We start from the raw sequence: 20483 nt of genomic DNA, 5'->3' as shown, positions 1-20483 counted from the left end.
TAGCCCAGACAGGAAACTACACCTCCCATCTTGACCACAGTGCAAACAAATGTTTTCTCAAAGCAAACTGCAGTTTGTATCACACAGGAACATCCCTTGACTCCATAAGTATGTGGTACAGTGACACATTTTGTTGTTGAGATGTCATCACTGAATAATATTATCATAATTACAACTTCTCACCTTGCAGTGCCTGCTACTAATACTCTTTCAGGCATTTATGCTCGATTTTTAAGTGTGATGTTTAAAACCAAAAAGGAGAAAAAAAATAACTCCTGGTAAAATTACATGTTGGTGGTGAAACAGGTCCTTAAACACCCCAGAGAGTAGAACAAGTGGTATAAGTATTCAGATTCTTTACGTAGTTAAAATTATCACCTCCATCTAGTAAAAATCTGCCCTCAAAATTGTTGTTAGCAAATTAAGTGTCAAAAGTAGAAGTACTTATTATGTAGCACAATGACCTTTGTCAGTATATATTAATGTTATTATTGCAATGTGAGCAGTATTTTAATCCTATACGATTGAGAAGGAGCTAATTTTAATTAACTTCTCTACGTCTGGATAGTTTAATCTGTAACAATGCATCATATTTCATAAACTGGTCCTATAGATAAGATTTCAGCACAACAAAACCACCATAAACTGCAACCTGCAGCCTCAAAAATGACCATTGAGCTAAATAAACACCTCTCTGCCCAGCCACAGCACAAAGATGGGATCACAGGTGTATTGGATTACAGTGTACAGCAATTTCTATTTTTTGGTCACTCACTGTATGTATGTCTCTCTCTCTCTCTCTCTCTCTCTCTCTCTCTCTCTCTCACACGCACACACGCACACGCACATGACATCTAGTGAAGATTGCCTTAGAGAAAATAAGGCTATTTTTCTGGAGCAAAACCAATATCCGCTACAACAACATAACCATCATCTAGCCTCCACACGTGCTGGAATGTGTGCGTGTGAGCGTTTGTGTGTGTCTTTCGGTCTATCCCACATGATATCTGCTGTTTTGTAGCTTCACATGCTTGGAGAGGAGTGAAAGAGAAGGCAGCTTATGGCTCCTACACTTGATGTATTATGTATTGGGGCTCACAGATCTGTATGCTTCTGGCTTCAGCGATGCTAACTGTCAACCACTGTAGGAGCAAATGGATTACACAAGATGAAGCCAGATGATACGTGATATCCAGGGAAAACAAATATCAAACATGGCGTGATGAACAGAATGTGGCACCTGAGACGATTGTGCTGAGAGAATTTTTGATAAGATGAAAATTCCCTCAGCAGGTACAAGCAGTTTTTTTCTTTAATGCAACATTGATAGCCTAAGTTCCTCAGAACATTTGTCATCTGTTGTGTTTAGGTATCCTCTAGGTTATTTCTGTCAATGAAGACAGCTAATAAAGAGAGAAACACAAAGTAGAGTAGAAATATCTACTTTATATACTTCATATGTTTCTATCTGCTGAAAGAGCCAATGTTGGGGAAATGTTGTGCTTAATGTTTCTTGTTGACAGAACTTTAGAGGCACTAAGGCTCTCAGTCTTCAAATGACAATAGCAACTTGAGAATGTAAACCCATGTCCTCTTGGACTTGACCTACTTACTACATTTGTGCCTTTTCTGTTCATTCTCATTCACCTGAAGTCGACAGAAACCCTTCAGATATGGTGTTCCCTGACTTTGACCAAAAATGATGAGAATATTTTTAATGTTTTTGAGATCTCTCCAGACTTTTGATTCAGTACCTTCAGCAGAGTATAAACATTTTTGGTTCTCAAAAGCTGGACTTGAGCTTTGTACAGACACTAGGTCCACAGAGGATGACTGTTTTTCATCTGACCTCTCATCATGTACCACATTCTACATATTTACATTTTCATTATGAATTTGCACAAATGTTGTTACAGACACTTCCCTGTTGGTGATCGTCAAGCACCAACAGCAGTTTGAAATTTGTGGTTCAGAACGAACTGACAAATAATTGATAAGATTTCTGTAGTACATAGTACACATATTCATATCTCCGGTGGGATGAATCTTAAGAATTTTTTTATATCACAACATACTGACCTTTCTGCTTGTTTTCTCCTTACACAAAGACCCTTTTTCTGACACAACCCTCTAACCAGTTTTCAGATTTTATTCACCACAGCTACTAAGGAGAAAAACTATATGGGATACCGCTGGTATATATGTATATTTTTGTTGTGAACTAATTATATCCACAGACAAAAACCAATTAAGTTCCTGTTGGTCTCCAATAGTAAGGAACAAGATGTATCAGACATTGCATACACAGACAATACTTGTTAGTAGGACCAATTAATTCTTTTTATGGGATTTGTTGACAAGCTTAATCCTTACAAACTCATCTTATATACATCATATAATTTGGGTATCTTTATAATGAATGTTAAACACTTACAGAGCTACTAGCAAGGCTTTAGACTCTTTAAAATATATCAGTCAAATTTTCACTTTTCCATCTTAAGTGCATCATCTTAAAAATGCCTCACGAATCAAGCAGTGTTCTTTGTACACGTGTTAAATTTACCAGCCCTAACTAATATTTAATTGCAGTGAAATGGAATAAATGGAAATTAAATTACAGTCGTGCCTCTTTGCTCACCTCCTGTCGTCAGCACAGGAAAGTGTTTACTTTGCTGCCAAGCTGTGTACACAGCATAAAGTGAAGTCAGAATAATCATCCTTTTAGCAAGAAATTACAGAAACACAATTTAAGCAAGTACATAAATTAGTTTCCCTGTTTTTTATCTTGACAGATATTCGGAGAAAAAAAAAGCTAGTAGTCAACAATTTCATCTGTGGACCATGATTAGATCACATGTTTTCACCCTCATGGGAAATACAGGCACCATCCAAAAGGACATTCACTCTACAGATAGCCTGGAGCTAATATCATGTAATAGCACAAGGTACAACTAAATGTTTTGTGCTGTTAACTAAAACTAAAACCTTGTAAAGCCTTCAGGCACATGCATGCATGCGCCTGTCTCCATTTTTCTCCCTCTCATCCTCATCTACCCTGAGTCCACAAGTCTGCATGAGACAACAACCTCTCTTAATTCTTTCCATGTGGAACACAGATGAAGCCAGATAATTGGAAATGCTGCTAAAAATAGAGAAGACTACTAAGGCAGAGAGAACATGTCAGGTAAATTATATTATTTGCACAAACCTCAGTTATGTAAGTGAGTATCTAAGGTCTTAACATTTTCTGTCCATGCAGGGATTTGTTTTTGCCTGCCATCACTCAGTTTTTTTATGAGCCGCATTTACCTCCTCTGGGTCCGTTTCATCATATTTATGGCATGCAGGCTGTTGCCTGAAATATTTGATCCATTTGCTCTCACTGATTTTGACGTCTCACAAATGAATTGCAGTGAAGAGCTGCAAATGTGCCTTGCAATGTGTGTTCAGGGATGTAGCCTGTGTGTAGAGATTAACTCTGAATCAGAATATATTTTAAGGTGTGAGAGCAATCATGTAGCACTCTGTGGTAGGAGTGTTCTAATCTTTCTTATAATCGTTCCCATATTAATGATAAAGGTGTAACCATGTGAGAGCGCTGTAGCGTTCAAAAAGTTGCCGGTCATGAACTTCGGCCATGTGTGATTTCGCAAGCAATTTGTGTATCTTTTTTTTCCTCACAGTTTTTATGAAGTAATTACTTTGCAAAGCGTGTTGAAATGATAACCTCTGTCTCTTGAAACGCTGTAACCTTGTAAATGATTGTTCAAACAGGTTGCTCCAGATATAAAACTAGTTTTAAAAAAAAAATCTGGAAATTTGTGTCATGAGAGGACACTCTGAGTTCTCGTTTATATGCCCCAGTGAGTCAGAGCTTTTTTGGCAGCATGAGGGGGACCTACACAATATTGGGCAGGTCCCCAGAGATGCAGATGGCTGACCTCAAATGCATTCAAAAACTGAATTTGCTGAAAAGTTTTGAGAAATGCGAAATGTGACTAAGAGAAGTCTTAAACAAGTGCTTACTGAGCATTACTCAATCATTATGAGTGAAGCTAAATGGCGGGCTGGCACTGCAAGTCTAATGACCTGACCTGGAGGGACACAAAATGGGTGCAAAATTGGATCTGTTAAATCAAAGAGAAGCAAAGAATTCAATGAAAATGGCAGGGTTTTGGTGGAAAGAAAGTGTGGGAGTTACAAGGAACAGCTACCAATTTTCTGCAATTCAAGTTGTATTTTAAAACAGGTCCGGTAAATTTATTGGATATTAAAGTCCATCCTAGGGTATGTAAATATGTGCTTTTCTAGCAAAGGAAAACCCTACTGTGTAGTGGATTAGGGATATTCTGTTGAACCACCACTCTTTGAACTAGTGACTATAGTGGAGATCCAGTGAGTTCTAAGAAAAAAGAGAAGAGAAAATAAGGGGAAGGTTAGAGAAAAAAATCGTGAGGGAAGAGCACAGTAAGAGAGATGAAAGGAGAAGATGAAGAAAAAGTGGAAGAGTTTCATCCTTTGTGATTTAATTTATGCCTGAAGTGTTTGAAAGTCAACCAGAAAAAAAGTATAATTAAATCAAAATGACAGGAAATGAAGGAAAAGTGGGTATAATGGTGAAGAAAGCACCACTGAATGAGTGCAAGAGGGGAAGACGGCTTAGTGAATAGAAATAGGGGGAAAAAAAGATGCAGGAGAGGAGGATAAAAATGTGGCGGAGAGGAGATAAAGAGTGAATCTGAGAAAGGGAGAGCAGAAGTTTGTAATTATAAAGAGGGAGGGAGAACAAATGAATCAGCATTGCTGCAGTTGAATAATGCAACAAGGGAACTTGCAAACACACATTCAGAGGACAAGGGGTGTATTTCAAGCAGAGCTAGCAGGGACACAGACAGAAGGAGATACAGGTTCAGCTAGAACATCTGTGGTTTATGGAAATGGCTCATGTTCAAAAGAGGAACAAACTTCTGGTGAAAATGCTAATTCTTGATGCTGCATTTGAATCATCTCGCAGGGCTATAAGAAACAACACCTTGGATAACTTCTCTCAACCTTTTGGTTTCTTGTGTACATGCCAAGATACCCACTTTTGTCTCTGCGAGTGTGTATTCCCACCCTCGCTTTGCAGACTAAAGTTTATTATGACAGGAAGACGACTTGATGTTGAGAACGAGAGCAAAGCAAGACTGAAAAGTTCAAAAACAAGCTGTAAAGTTAACTTTAAGAAGGCCAGCTTCCCCAGAAAAACACTTGATTTCTTATTCCTGTCACCTATCGCTTATTCTCCGCCACATTCAGGGAACAGGAGAGGGCTTCAGTATGGAGATTTGTGTTTTGTTGTACAAGCATTGAATGCCATACCATAAAAAAAAGTAAGTGTCATTTTTAATTTGCACCACCAAAGCGCTTTTGAATGTCACATCCACTTTATGAATACAAATGCTTTTCTCAACACGTGGAATGGTGCGGGAAAGGAAAGTCAATTTCTTTATAAATGTTGAGGGTCAAAGAAAATGTGAAAGCAGAAGACGCAAAGTGTATTAGAGGGAGTAGATTACATCACTAAAGGTTTTTATTGTGTTTATGCTTTAGTTGAAGCTTTTGGGATTAACTATAGTACAGTGTGAAGGACAGAATATGGGCAGATTTATGATTTAAAGGGTCAATTCAGCCATTAGAACAATACACGTAGTAGCATAAATATCCTTGTACTAAAAACAGGTCTGAGCAATGCATTTACACTCATAATTTGCCACATACATGTGGTGCTTTTGTATAGAGTTAATCTTTGTCAACTTTGATTGACAAATTAACATTTTTATAAACTATAAACCTTGACTCTGTTGAACATGAAGGGAATGGAGATCCAGTGAGTCCAAACAGCAGCAAGCAAAATGCCTAACATGATCTATGATCTATGCTTCTTATTGCTGTGCCATTTTCTGGTCTAACAAGTACAGAGGTCTTTTCATGCTGTTACTAACAATTATCAAAGATAAAGAAAGTCTTACAAATAATTCTAAACTTGAGTATAAGGACACAAGTTTGTATTTTGTTTCTTTTCTCTAACTAGTTTTTTTCCTCACCCTCTTTTGTTGTTACCTCTCTCTTACTTTCAACCTCCAGCTCAGAACTGTTCAGGTCTGAGGACGTGTGCAGACTGTCTGGAGAGAGCTGAGTGTGGTTGGTGTGGTGATCCCAGTAACACTGGTAAGGGCGTTTGCATGGAGGGTTCTTACAGAGGGCCTCTGAAGCCTGCAAACGCCAGGGCTGGGTCCCGAGACCGGGAAAGACTACGAGACAGGGACATGCTGCTGGACCAGAGTCTCTGCACAGCTGATAGAGGCTATAACTGGGCCTTCATCCAATGTCCCGGTGAGTGAACCACTGGACCTGGTTAAGGGTTGGTGTTGGTTACATTAAAGTGGAGGCGTCATTCAGGTGAAGCTTTTTACATGCACTTTTGATAGTCCGATTTGTCAGCAGAAACACACCCATAACCCCATTTAAATCACTGGGAATAGACTAAATGTTAGCAACACTTCTCAGTATGACTCATTAGAATTCAACAGCACCTCAAACTACAGTCTCCAGGATTACCATTATTGACCAACACGTCTTTTCAACAGTTTCAACTAAAACTTTAACTTTAGGATTTATTGCATTGTATACTCTTTTACTCTGTGTATTTGTGTGTGTGTTTGTATTTCCTCTCAGCGTGTCAGTGTAACGGTCACAGCAGGTGCGTGAACGGCAGCGTGTGCGAGCACTGTGGGAACCTGACAGCAGGGACGCACTGCCAGAGCTGTATGCCCGGTTACTATGGTGACCCCATCAATGGAGGAAAGTGCAATGGTGAGTACAAAGGTCGCGATGGTTCCACCCTTTGTTCATGTTTTAGTTTGAGCCATCAGCAAAATGTCTTACCTGCATCATGTGTCTGTTTGATTCTTGAAGTTTATTTTTTTCATGAAATTTTTGAAGAAAGTCAGCATCGTAAGAATATTTGAAGTCTTATTTCTACAGAAGTACAGAAACCTACCTTGCCCTCCTTTGCTTGAAGACAGAGATACTAATTTCTTGAAAATCTTGGTAACAATTCCTACGGGAAACACTTGTTCAAATAAAAAAAGAGGTCAATTATGGTCAGAAATTACAAAAATAGAGATGTTCCCAATGTGTTTTGATAGAATACTCCCTTGTCCCTGTCATCCTCTGTTCTGGCTCTGAATTCCTGTTATAAACATCATGAGCCAATAATCAAAAACATGACGGGTGCAAACAGCCATCAACAGTCCACCACATTGTAATAGATGCAAACAACCTGATGGGGGCAGCGTTTAAAAGCTCTGAGTCCCAGCTTTAGTTTTTATAGAGCTTAGGGTGGCCTGCAGGGCACTGGAACAGAAAACAGGAATAAAAAGGGAAAGAACAAGTATAGTCTGGACAGGATCGTGGTTTCATTGAGGGAACAGCATCAGCAGCCTAGTTTAGTCTCTGCTTCCATTTCTTGTCATTTCTAATGGCTAGCAAAGAGGTTAAGACTTAAGGTAGGATGATGCTGATGTAGGCAAACGCTCACAGAGATGCACACATGCTTTATGTGTATCCATGTTTCTGCTTGGAATCTGTCAGTCAGCAGTTTTTTTTCCTCACTTTGTTTTGCTTCATATGGATGTAATCACAGCGAATCCCATCACTGAAATTGTTAACAACAGATTATATGGGCAAGTCAGATGATAGAAAGCAGAAGCCACAAGAAAACGGGTGTGTGCGTGTGATTTAAAGGCTCTCGGGGCTGGGGTTTGGGAAGGTATATGATATGAGCCAAGATAGGAGAAAAACATCAGAGATGGGAGAGTATAATGAATGAGTGAGTGACTGCTGGACTGTGAGTGAGGGAGGGAGAAGTGAGAGGGAGGTGCAGTAGCATCAGTCTCGCTGTGACAGATGTGCGTTTTGGCTTGACGGCGGTGTGATATTAAATCGCTCTTAATCATTTTCTTATTTCCTGAGCTGACTGGTGTCTCCGTCCCTGGCGGCTTTTCGCAGCGAGTGGGGCGCTGATAGATGCACGCCTCTCAGCGCCTCCAGTACAGGACAACCTCTGACGCACTTTCTCTTCCACTTTGGCTTTCTTTGCATTTTCTTTTTCTTTTCACTCAATCCTCTGTCTCTCTCTTTATTTGCCTTTTCCTTATGCTCCCTTTAACATCTCTCAGCCCACATATTCCATTCTTGACATCTCTTTTATGCCTCCTTTCCTTTTATGCTTCCAACCCTATTTGTTCAGTTTATCTATCCTTTCCTTTCTGTCATTTATTCTCATCTTCTCTCCCCTTTCTTATTCCCCTCCCTTTGTTTCTTCTCCTCTCTTTTCTTGTCCCTTCCCTTACTTTCCTCTTTTTTTCTCCTTTCCTTCTCCACTTTTTTCTTTTCTTTTCTCTTGTCATTTACCCTTTTGTCTCCTTTCCTTTTGTTTCATTTCATTTACTCCACTTTTTTTTCCACATTTTGTCTCCTCCCCTTTCCAGTTTTCTTGTCTCTTCTTCTCTTTCTCCCTTCATGTAATTTCTTCTCCTTTCTTTCTTCTCTTCTCTCTTTTCCATATCCTCTGCTCTGTTCTGCTCTCCAGTACTGTGCTGGTTAAACTGGATTTGTAGACAGACTTGTGTTTTTGGCTACATTGACCCATCCACCTCCATCCTCCTTATATCCATTTTCCTTTACCTCCTCACACCTATCCCTTCATCAACTCTCCTTTACATCCTCTATGTGTCTGTCACTCCCCCTTACAGTTCACAATAACTCTCTGTCTTAAATTCCCCCCTCCGTTAATTTGTCCATCAATCCATTCATCCTTCTTTCCATCTCCATCTCTCTCTATTTCTCTTTATAAAAGGGACCACTAGATTTACCTTGGGCTAAACGGCTGGGAGGTAATGATGTGTAGCCGATTAGAGTACTGAATGGTGGAGAGACAGCTTTGTCCCTACCAGTGAGGGGAAAAGGCCTTGGCTCATAGGGTTGTAAAGAAGATGGAAGGGTGAGAGAAGCAGTTGGGGTGGGGGGGTGGTGGGCAGACAGGCAGACAGAGAGCAAAAAAGAGATAAAACCACGTGGTGAGATATACAAGGTTAATATTGGAGGAAAAGGACAGTCGTTTTCGGATAGAGAGACGACAAAGGAGTAGAGGAGGAGATGGAGGGATAAATAGAGAGGAAGAGATGGAGGACAGGCAGAGGAGAGGGGAGTCTGTCCGCTCCCATGTCCCTGTGACAGATGATTAACTAACCTTGTCAAATCTGGATGAAGTGTGTGTCTGTAGGGGTGTGTGTGCGTGAGTGTGTGCAGGGTGTTTGTATCCCTTTTTCTCTGACTGTGCTCTTAACCTTGTCCCGCATACGTACAAAATCAAACACACTCACACCAAACTTCAGGACTACAGCTCACATCATGTTGGATGATTAGACTTTTAGGCCCTCAGATTCTTGGCAGAGAGACAGACTGATGTTTTCTAAACATTTACTTTTATTGCATTTATCACAAAATGGTTTGTGCCGGAGTGCACTTGCTTGCAGATAAGAACACGTGCACCAACCATTTGTTGTTTGCTTGATGGCATGTTAAGAATAATGCTTTAGGACGAGAGAGTTAAGGTGGATTTATATGTCTTTGTCAGGGTGTCACAGAGGATATGCATGTCGAGGCCCTATAGCTATACCACACTGCACCTCCTCAAAGTCTTATGTTTAGTTAGTGTTGAAGCCTGTAGTCGTTTAATTGAACTACATAAAGTTTTTTTCTGTTTTCATATTGTTATACATTGAATACCTTTGAGTTTTCAGTTGTAGGCTCAACAAAACAAGCACTTTGAAGACGTCACCTTTGGCTCTTGGAACTTGTAGTTAGCATTTTCTGCTTTGTTGTGTCATTTCACAGACCAAACATTGAATTGAAAAAATAATCAGAGGATAATTCAGTATTGAAAATAATTGTTAGTTGCAGACCTACATATTTTCTGATTTCAGTAGAGACAACTGAAAGTAAAGAAAGCTTGGAGCAAAAAAGGATCAGTAATCTCGTCTTTCTCAGCAATGTCGAGACAAATTTAAACTTTATGATCTATAGAGGCCATTCTCACTGAAAACCTGCCTATCATCAGTCTATTTGAGACAGTGACTATGCTAAAATGAATAGTACACAATTACTGGACAATACCGCTTGATAGGGAGCGCTGTGATACATCCATCAATCGTTGAGGTAGTTATCTGGCAATCGATGGGTTAAATCTTGCACTAAACAAAAAATCAATTCCCTTACGAGGGGCATCAACAGCAGAACTACAGGAATGATAATCAGAGGTAAAGCTATTTGAACATTTTTGGTGACTTTCTAAAGGGGTATTGGTGAATAATATGATTCCTTAGAAGCTGAACAATAATAACACTTGAGCACAAATAGTCTACTTGTTTTAAAAACCTTCATAAATTAGGTATTTCAGCTCATGCTCAGGTTCTGTGAGGTATCACCAGCAGCAGACAGACCACTGTGCTCCTGTGCTGCCCTCTGAATTGTCTTCCAGGCAAGACCTCAGCTTGTATTATTTCTTCTTTTGCTTGTTATCTTTTGCTACCCAGTGCTTCAGCGTATAATGCTCCTCCGCCATCGGCACCTCACGCTGAACAGTTTTATTGCTTCCATAAATTTTGCATGATTCACATCAGTAGCTCCCTGTCTCCATCTCGCTCTGATACTCTATCTCTCTCTGCACTACCTCACTTGCACTCTCTGGCTGTCTATGAAGACTCTCAGTCATGCCGGTCGTGTGATACGTAGAAACACTACACAAGTCAAAGGTTGCTGTTTGATCCTGAGGACGTTTCATCACTCAGCTCAGTTCAGTGCTCGTTTCTTGTGGGACTGCACGAGACTTGTAGTGTTCCTCGGTTTCTCTTCATTTTTCAGGATAAGGAAAGAATGAGATTAATACATAAATGAAAACAAGATTAAACGATTAAAAGGCTAGAATAGCTTTCACAGGATGTGTTATGAATTCATTAAAAGAGAGGAGCACTTGATATGAGTTGTGGAGAATTTTTTTCTCTTTAGCTCAGCAAAGATATCGTCCTTCCAGTGGAACAGTTATTATTTTGCAGTATAATCCAGACTAGACAGCTGATGGATGTTTTTTTCGGTCATATACTGGGGAAACCTGTTGATAGCTAAATAATCACATTTTGAAACACAGGTTAACGACAAAGAGCCTGAGGTGTTGACCTGGCCTCCAGACTCCCCAGATCCCAATCTGATCCAACCTCTATTGGACCTTACTAATATTGTGTAGGTCCTCTTCAAAACAGTCAAAACAGCTCTGACAGGATGGGGCATGGATACTAGACCCTTGGGGTGTCCTGTGGTGTCAGGCAGGGGATCCTTTAGGTCCTGTGGGTTGTGCAGTGGGGGGTCCATGGATCTAACCTGTTCCAACCCATCCCACAGATGCTGGATTAGATTGGCCAAACAAACACACCAAACTCCATTTAGAATTTTTAATATTTTCAAAGTTTCCTCTTTGGATATCAGAGATGATGTCAAATGATCACTGGTTTTTAATGACTTCCAAGTCTCTTCAACTAATCTACAGTTCAGCATTACTCTTGAACACACTGGGCCTTATTCTGGCAGTTCAAGCCATTCACTATCACTCAGTTCTGTACTTCTCACAGGAGATTGTACCTACTCACCTTACTCATCAAGTTCCATAGTGCAAGAACATGCATTCGGGGAGCAGGGCGGGAATGACATAAGAGCCATTCTCCCTGCTACAAGTCAGTGTACCATCAAGTCATGAGAAATTAATGGAATACTGTATTGTGTTTCTGTTGTAAAGTTCTATTTACTAAGAAATACAATGTGCACATCCATAAGAGACTACTGTATACTATACAACTTTTTTAGCATTTGAACAAATCAGCAAAGCTGGTGTGTGTGGCGATCTCTTCTATGCCAACAGATCATGTATTATTTTCTCCTCTTCCCTTCCCCTCTCTATCTTGTGTCCTGAGGTTTTGATGTACAGTCTCTAAGCGGGGTGCGACAGCAGGAGTTCTTTGTAAATTTGTGTTTAGTGCAGGAGCTATAGAGATGTTGAGTGCTATCTCTGCAAGAAACTGGCAACCCAGCAGCATCAACCTGAGACTGGGACAGGCAGGACAGCAGGGTAATGTGTGTCTGTGTGTTTCTGTGCCTGTGTGTGTGTGTCTGTGTCTGTGTCTGTGTGTGTGACAGTTAGATGGATCAGACAGAGCCAGCTGTTGTTGAGCTTCAGCAGCAGTAGAGTAGGAGAGGAGGGATGCTGCCTGCAGAGTCGCTCCATTCAGTCTTCTCTGCGGAAATGCTGCCAAATACACTCTCACCTGCTGTCCTAAGTATGTCTGCATGTGTGGCTGTGTGTGTGCGGGCATATCTGTGCTTTTAAACGCACCTGTGTGTGTTGATGTACCTGTGGAGCCCTGTGGCAGAACTGCAAAGTACCCAGCATTCTTAGCGGTATCCAGTCATCCCCCTGCCCCCGGCAGCTCTATTCCTGGCATCTGACTGGTCAACATATGGACGCACAGACAAACCAAAACACACAAGCTTACCCAACACACAAAACCACACAAACGGTTCTGTAAATATGATTTTAAACGGCTTTTGAATCCTTTTTGATCTCCAGTCAGTGCAAATCGTGTTTTTGAAGTCTTTCTGCAGCTGTGACTCATGTCTCGTCTAGAATAAGCTGCTTTCTCTCAGACTGTGTGCTTTCATTTATGGCTTGCAGCTCAAACTGACATCAGCCATACATTTAATAAAACTAGCTCCTGTGCTATCACATAAGACAAACAGTAGTGCTTTAATTATGGTATAATAATGTATCCTACACCATACTCAAATCAACATGACAACTTGTTTCACACTTGACCCAAATTCAGCCACAACGCTTCATATCAGTTGGGTTAAATGTGATTTTTACCACATAAAATTAGTGTACAAACTCCTAAACATGGGGTCAGCTGCCAGGCATGCTTGAGCAAGACTGCATTTTGCTTTTAAATCAAACAGGGGCCATGCAGATGACTGTAGCAACTCAGATTCTAAATGAATTGTCCTGTGTTATTATGGCTGAAATGTTTCACTCTGAATTTGTACAATTTAAACAAAGGCTGTGAGTTACTTCAAGGTGGCAGCTTGAGTGCACTCATCCATTCACAGATGACATATTCTGCTTTTTGCAATAGGGTATGTCCAAGTTTTTAGCTTCTGCTCACTTCTTTGCCCTGCCAGGCCTGATAGGGCTCAGCAGGTAGAGCGGGTCGCCCACTAATCAGAACATCAGTGATTCAATCCCCGGCTCCTCTAGTCTGCGTACTGAAGTATCCTTGGGCAAGATACTGAAGCCTTAGTTGCTCCCATTGTGTGTGAGTGTGTGTGTGTGTTTTATGTATACTGAACAAGTGCTGCATAAATCATTTCAAAACTGCCTTTAGTAAGTCTTTTGCTATTCCAGATATGTAAACATATTGATCCTGATTACCAGATAAAATAATTACATTTTAGCATACTTAGAATATTCTTACATATAACATATATTCTTTTTTTTTACATTTATTTTTGTTGTCTTAAGTTTATAACTGTTGAAAAACCATTGAAAATCAGTGTTTCATGTTTATGCACTGTGAGACATTAATATATATAAATGTTGTGCAATCAACTTATTCTGTGTAAAATGATTGAAGCTTTGAAACTGTCACATCTAAAAGCTAACAGTTCACTGATCAGATTCTGCTGAGGAAGGGAAACTATATTCAAGAACTCTCTGTCACCAAGACATGAAAATCATTTTTCTCTTTGTATGCACCTATGTGTGTGTGGGATTTTCCCATGTATTTTTTACCTCTTACCTCCTTCATGATAGCCCCTTTTGCCCTCAATCGTCTTCCATTACCCCTCATTAAAATCAGTAAAAGGCCCTGTCCTCTCTTATCTGACCAAACTGCCCTGTATGAGGAACCAAGCAAAGAAAAAGTAGGAGTCAGCTGAAGGTGGACCGTGACGATGATGATGATGATGGTGATGATTTAAAAAAATATTCATAGAGTTGAGCATGTGATTGATCACACTCTGAGGAGTTCAGTAGTGCTCAGTGGTACACTGAGGAAAAGAGCGTTTTGAAAAATGTGGCATTTTCAAAGCTTTATAGTCAATTACATTAAATGTCATTTTGATTCCCACATAAATAAGTTTGTATTTATTTTATGTAATTTTAGTTATTCAATTGGAATGTGCTGGTTGTGTTGATTTGTATGATAGGTTGTGATCAAACTTTAGCAAATGGCAACATATGCTTTCTGTATAATAACAGAATCTTACAGTCTTTTACCTTAAGCATCAATAAATAAATTAATATTGCAACTAATGACTATTAATGACAAACAATGACAACATTTTGCATACCAGATTAAGTAGTAATCATACTTGACATTTCTAGAGCGCCCAATTTATTTCCAGTGCCAGTGTTCAGTGGTGACCATTGTTCACATCCTATCTCTTACCATAAATGTTTTAGTTTTTTGCTAGCAAGTAGTTTTAGATGCCAAGCTAAGAAAAAAACAAACAAAAAATGTTGTAGTATATGAAAATTCCAAAAACAACATTTAACAGAAACTACTGGAAGGCAGAATTGGCAAACATTTACATTCTGTTTGGCGAGTGGGTTGAAATTTTGGTTGTTACACCAGAGTATAGGCTGCTGCTTTTACAATATATTCCACATCAGGCAGAAAACAAGGGAAATAACCCCAGAGTTAATTAGCTGCTTGCTCCCTGTGTGAGATCCATCTCTGTGTGATATATGTGTAACATTAGGAAGTGCCAACATAACACAGTGAAGCACACAAGCATGCAGGCTTATATCCTATATAACTTCCATACAGACACTGACCTGCAGGCCAATCAACACATCTGGTAAGTGTGAACAATACCACATTTTCAGGATATGGGCGAGGAAGCACAGCACTATTGATGTGAGGACTGCTGTTTTATACAGTGTGTGTAACTAAAATTTCACCAGTGTGTCCAAACACACACAATAAGAAGCTGTAAGAAGATGGTAACCTCTGCAGTTCTGTGTAAATAAGCTCTTTACACAAGCGCAGCTCAGAATATGAAAAATGTGGAGGAAATACAAATAGATGCTGATTATGGGCCACAAATTGTGTTTGTGTTTCAAGTCGACATCTTTACACATATTTCTGGATATTGTTTTAAAATCTAATTTACTGTAGTTTTTTTTTTTCTTCAAATGAAAACAGATTTTAAAAAGAGCTAATTATCTGTAAACAAGGTGAGTGTCATTGCTGCAGTGTGCCGTCATACAACAAGGCCATTCTGAAAAGACATGTTAAAAGTCATTGAAAGATTAACTGCTATACATGAGGAGAAACCAGTGACTTTGTCACGCACCAGCTCAATTTATAGCCATTGTTCACGTGGTTGAGGCAGTAGAAACAGTTAGTTCTAATTCCTTTATTTTGTTAATGGTGTGAACTTGTCACTTTTATTTCAGAGCAGATGACAAGACGCGCAGCTTTCCTGCTTTTATTTGTCCTTAAATTTGCATCACAAGAGGATTCACATATGATTCTGGGCTCGACTCCACAGAAAACACTTGAGTAATATACATCACCACAAGGCCTTTTTTTTTTTTTCCTCCACCTATTAAGTTTACTTGAGTTTTATAACTGCGCACCTCTCAGGAATAAGACTGTAGAAACAGATATCAGGTGCAGCGAGGAATGTTCTCTAATGTTTTCTCACTGAGTTATTTCCTCATCTCTGCCTGCCGCTGACTGACTCATACGGACGCACATAGAAGAAAACACACACGCACCCACGCAGAGACGGCCCAGTTCCCACTTACACACACACATTCAAACCCACCCTGACGACAGTCGTCTTTTGTATTGTGTGTACATGCAGAGGCAGTGGGGTGAGAAATTGTACTCTCTTCAGGGGGCTTGCACGAGTCATGGGAAATATGATTTATATCAAATCAGCCTTTTTTTGCTAAGAGATCAGGTTTCTTTTTATTGTGGCTTATTTCTGTGTTGTCAGCAAGTGCGGTGCGTGATGTGCTTTCTCCTCCGTCCATTTCATTCACTCACTCTCCTCTTCTTCTTTATGATTCCCCTGCTCCTTCCATCCTTCACCTCCAGTTCTTGTGCTCTCACAGAATTGAGTTCACTTCCTCTGGGCACTTGAATATGATTGTGTCTGCAGACTCGTTGAATGAGTCAAGTGCTTATTTTACTGTGAGGATCTCCATGTTTAGCGGGAGTTTCTGAGTGAAAACCAGTAACGTATAGTTGTAAGGAAAACTATAGATCGGATCACTATCTTCATACAGGTCCACATTCAGTTTGATTCAGTGTTAGCTGAAGCATTAGAAGACTTTATGGGATTTGAACTGTGCTTCTTTGACATCTTATTTCGCCTGTAATCATTCATTATTTTTGACAGACAGTCCAAGTCTTTCATGAACCACTCTGTGTATTGTGCATTGAGACTGCAGTCTGAGCCCTCATACAAGCTTCCATTCATGTATCTGTCCTGGGTCTGTCATGTATAATTGCTCCAGCAGCTTCAGTAGATTCAGTTCAAAGTTGAATTACTTTGAATATAGTACATTCACAACAATGAAAACTCAGATGAAACTCTGTGAATCTCAGGGTATAACATCCTGGATCAGCCTCCAGGCCCGGTTTAGATCACCTTTTGCACACATTATAAAAGATGAAGAAAAGACAGCGAAGGGTTGAAATGATTAAACAACATCTCTGCAGAAATACAGCGACAAATGACCTTTAAAATGAATGCAGGTTGCGTAAAACAAGTGAAGCTGAGAATCTTAGTCTATACGTGCACATTTGTGTGACATCAAATGGTTATCTGAGACAGCTTTGGTCTTTTCAGCAAATAAATGACATGTCTCTATTCAGTTGACAAAGTCCTCTAGCAAGGAGCAGGGGAGGAAGTCAGGTGAAATAGTTCTACAGCCAGTTCTTCATAAAGAGGAGGTCAGGGTGAATCTATCCATCGACAAAATGTTAAGCTTTTTGTCTGAGACTGCTGTTTCTCTTTTTTCAAAGCAATAATCAGTGTTGTTTCTTCTATTCATTATCACAATCATTTAATAACCTTTACCACACTGTGGACGTTATGGTTACAATAACAATGTCTTCTAACCTTAACTAAGCACTTAACCTAAACTACAATCTTTTTTTTTGTGTTGCCAGGTGCACTTTAATCATATTAGTTTCATGTTTTCCCCATGTTATGGAACTGATTTAGAGGCAGCATGATTATTCATTATATATATGTCAGATATGTATTACAGAAATCTGCCTTAAATGAACCATTTGCAGAATGTAGGAGACAGTTGCAACTTCTTATGGTATTATAGTGTAGCATAATTATGTTGTCACATGTAAAATCTTTTTATTTGGTATGGAGAAAGTGTCAAACTATATCAAATTCATTTTTTTATTTTATATTGTTCAAAAATATGGTACTTGGATGGAGATAATGTGCTTTGTAGCCTGCCTAACAACCAGTGGCCTGTAGTCAGAACCTGTTGCAGACATCTTGGGTAACCTGTGAATGTTTTGTGAACAGTGGCACAGACCTTTGGCAAACATTTTGATTCTGTTTTGGGCGTGCTTCAGTCCAGATTAAGATGTACAACACTGGAGCCTTTATCTGATTTAGTTTTTATCATATTTAGCTGTTAAATGAAACAAAAATAATTGTGTTTGGTGCTCAGATTCTACTGTGCAGTTCAAATTTAGCTTAGAAGCTCTTCAGAAAGACTGATACCATGACAAATTCAACTTAGCTAGCTGTTACTTCCAATCCAATTTTAACTTTTAAGCAGTTGTAACATTTCTGGATATAATTGGAGATGAAATGCTACAGTAGCTTTATATCTCAACTTCCCATTGCTCATCAGAGTGTGCAGAGCAGGGAGTTGGTCTGTACTGAGACTTCTCTGCTGGAAGCAGGATCTTGTTTACTGCTTAGGGGATTACAGTGGTTTCACATTTGTTTGAAGAGAGGGAAAAAAAGTTAATGCAGTTCCCTGTCAGAGAATTTACTCTGTTTTGCTATGAGATCTGAAATAATTAAACTTTTTTTGTCACCAAGTCACAGGTATAGAGGTTGTGTTATGTCTGTCTGTTCAAGTGTCTTCATTTAACCCATAATTTGGCCTTTGACATTAGTTAGAGTAAACTGAGGACAGTCTAAATGTACTGGCAGCCTTGTAAGGCACTGGCTTGAATTCTTCATGTCTGGCTCAGTCTCTTTGTTTCTGTCTGTCTCTGTTTTTCTCTCACAGTCTCTCTATCTCCCATTCTCTTTCCTCATGTGCCATTGGCAAAATATATGTGAATGCATGCATGTGCATTTCTCAGAGCTGTGTCCTTTGTATGCCTTTGTTGACTGCCTGCTCTAAATCAATATTGTATGAGCAGCAGGGTGACCCGAGCCTGCGCTAACATACCTGTGATTTGTCTATTATCTCAAGTCTAAAAGCCACTTTTTGTTAAGGCTGTGTTATCTCTAAAACCCTTACAGTTCAGTGTGCATCTCTGAAAAGGTTTTCTTTCTTTGTGATGGGTCAATGTAATTTCAAGTAATAGATTGAAATTGTATTTTGTTATTGTTGCAGCTTCTGCTGTCAGTGGCTCTGTTTTTCATGTTGAAGAGCATCAATTCAACTTTTAGCCTGCTGAAATTTAAATGCCCCGCTGTGCACCCCCCCCCCCCAGTGCGTGTATGTGTGCACTCAAAAATCAAAATATTTAAAGCAGCGTTTACGTCTGCTACCTTGTTTTTGTTCTATGTGAGCAATCAAATCAGGCCTCTCCCAGGCAGAGGAGGAGAGGGGATAAAAGAGGTTGTTTTCCTCTCATTATCTGTCTGTGTCTTAGCTTTACCTTGACCCGAGCGCACCATTGTTTTATTACACGGCCTGTCTCCATGCCAATTGGAAGGAATAAGAACAAAGCACAAAGTCAATTCAGCTGGAGAGGGACACAGGAAAGAGCAGGCCTTGTGTGGATGTGAACACACATATATATACACACCGTAACACAAGGGTATGGAGAACGTTCTTGTTTGTCTCTGCCATTAGTCGCCCCATGCAGAAGTGATTTAATGTTCAAATTACAGGCTCGGCTCCATGTGAATCATACGGCTACATCATGTTCTGCTTTTATATTACAAAACTTTTAAAAAGATTAGACTTGCCGAGGCTGCCATGTCCATGGTTCTAATCAAAAGCAGACTACCTACAATAAATGGCTTCCAAAAGCCAAAATTCACCATCCAGGATGTTACCTTATCCAGTCTCTTCACCAGAAGGGAATTTTTCTACTTTGGCCAAAGTGAATTACATCTTGCATGATTACATCTCAAATCTGATGTTGAGAAACAGCTTACCATCTCTAGCTTATTTTGCTTTCCCTGGTGTACTACCAATATCATATTTTGACAGATGGCCCTCAGTACCAAGACCATTTAGTTCCCTCGTCCTGACATGACTGTCATGTATTTTTGTATGTTATTCATGTCTGATTGTGGCTCTGTTCTGGTAGTCATCAAAGCCCCACTGGCAGCCCCAAGTACCTTAAGTGTTCTTTCCACTCCAGCAGAATAAAACATACTTAATACTTTGCCATTTGTCAGACTTACCAATCCGAGGTTGAAAATATTCAGTTTGTTGTATGGCTGGCCCTTGAGACTATAATCAGTATTTTTACAATAACAAAATATGGAAAATGTGCAAATAATGTGATATTGTACAAATAGTGGAACAATAAGTAGTTAAATAGCCAGTTATTTCTCTCTAAGAGAGGTGAAACGTCTTCAAGGAAATCTAAACAAAGTCCAGTTGCCTTCAACCTTAGCACTTAAGACATCTATTTAAACCCCTGACAGGTGAAGTGAATAATATTGATCATCTTGTTACAATACAATGCTACATCCAGTAACATCCAGATGAATGTCAGGACCCAGGTTTTCCCAGGAAAACATTGCAAGATAATCAATGTCATTCACTTTACCTGTCAGTGGTTTTAGCATTGGCTGATTGGTGTGTATGTGTATTTTACTCAATTTAACCCATTACTATTACATCCATTTCAAAGGATAGGTTCAAGGGAGTATTATTGAGAGTTGTTTTAAGACAGACCTTTGAAAAATACTCCTATGCTTGTATGCATGTTGAAAACATTCTCTGTCGCTGTAAATCTACCTCCTGTCTGTAATGGCTGTGAAGAAATTCCTTCATAAACCAATTTCAATGTAACAGAGCTGATGCAGATAATATGAGGTCTCTGCAGTCTGAGTTAGACCAGCCAAGTTGGTATTCTCTATCT

General features: G+C 39.6%; 1 protein-coding gene across 3 annotated transcripts in view; it reads left to right on the top strand.

Annotated features, from left to right (window-relative positions):
- The window catches only part of atrnl1a (attractin-like 1a), a 244340-nt gene that overhangs the window by 73923 nt on the left and 149934 nt on the right, over positions 1 to 20483 (top strand). For all 3 annotated transcript variants that reach the window (XM_051076681.1, XM_051076679.1, XM_051076680.1), the window contains 2 exons: positions 6127 to 6375; positions 6718 to 6855. In XM_051076681.1, coding sequence (XP_050932638.1) covers positions 6127 to 6375; positions 6718 to 6855 — 387 coding nt within the window. The remainder of the gene's footprint in view (positions 1 to 6126; positions 6376 to 6717; positions 6856 to 20483) is intronic.

Source organism: Lates calcarifer, linkage group LG16_LG22, assembly GCF_001640805.2.
Source record: "Lates calcarifer isolate ASB-BC8 linkage group LG16_LG22, TLL_Latcal_v3, whole genome shotgun sequence".
Lineage (NCBI taxonomy): Eukaryota > Metazoa > Chordata > Actinopteri > Centropomidae > Lates > Lates calcarifer.
Note: the sequence above shows the minus strand (reverse complement) of the source record. Positions and strands in the feature narration are given on the sequence as shown.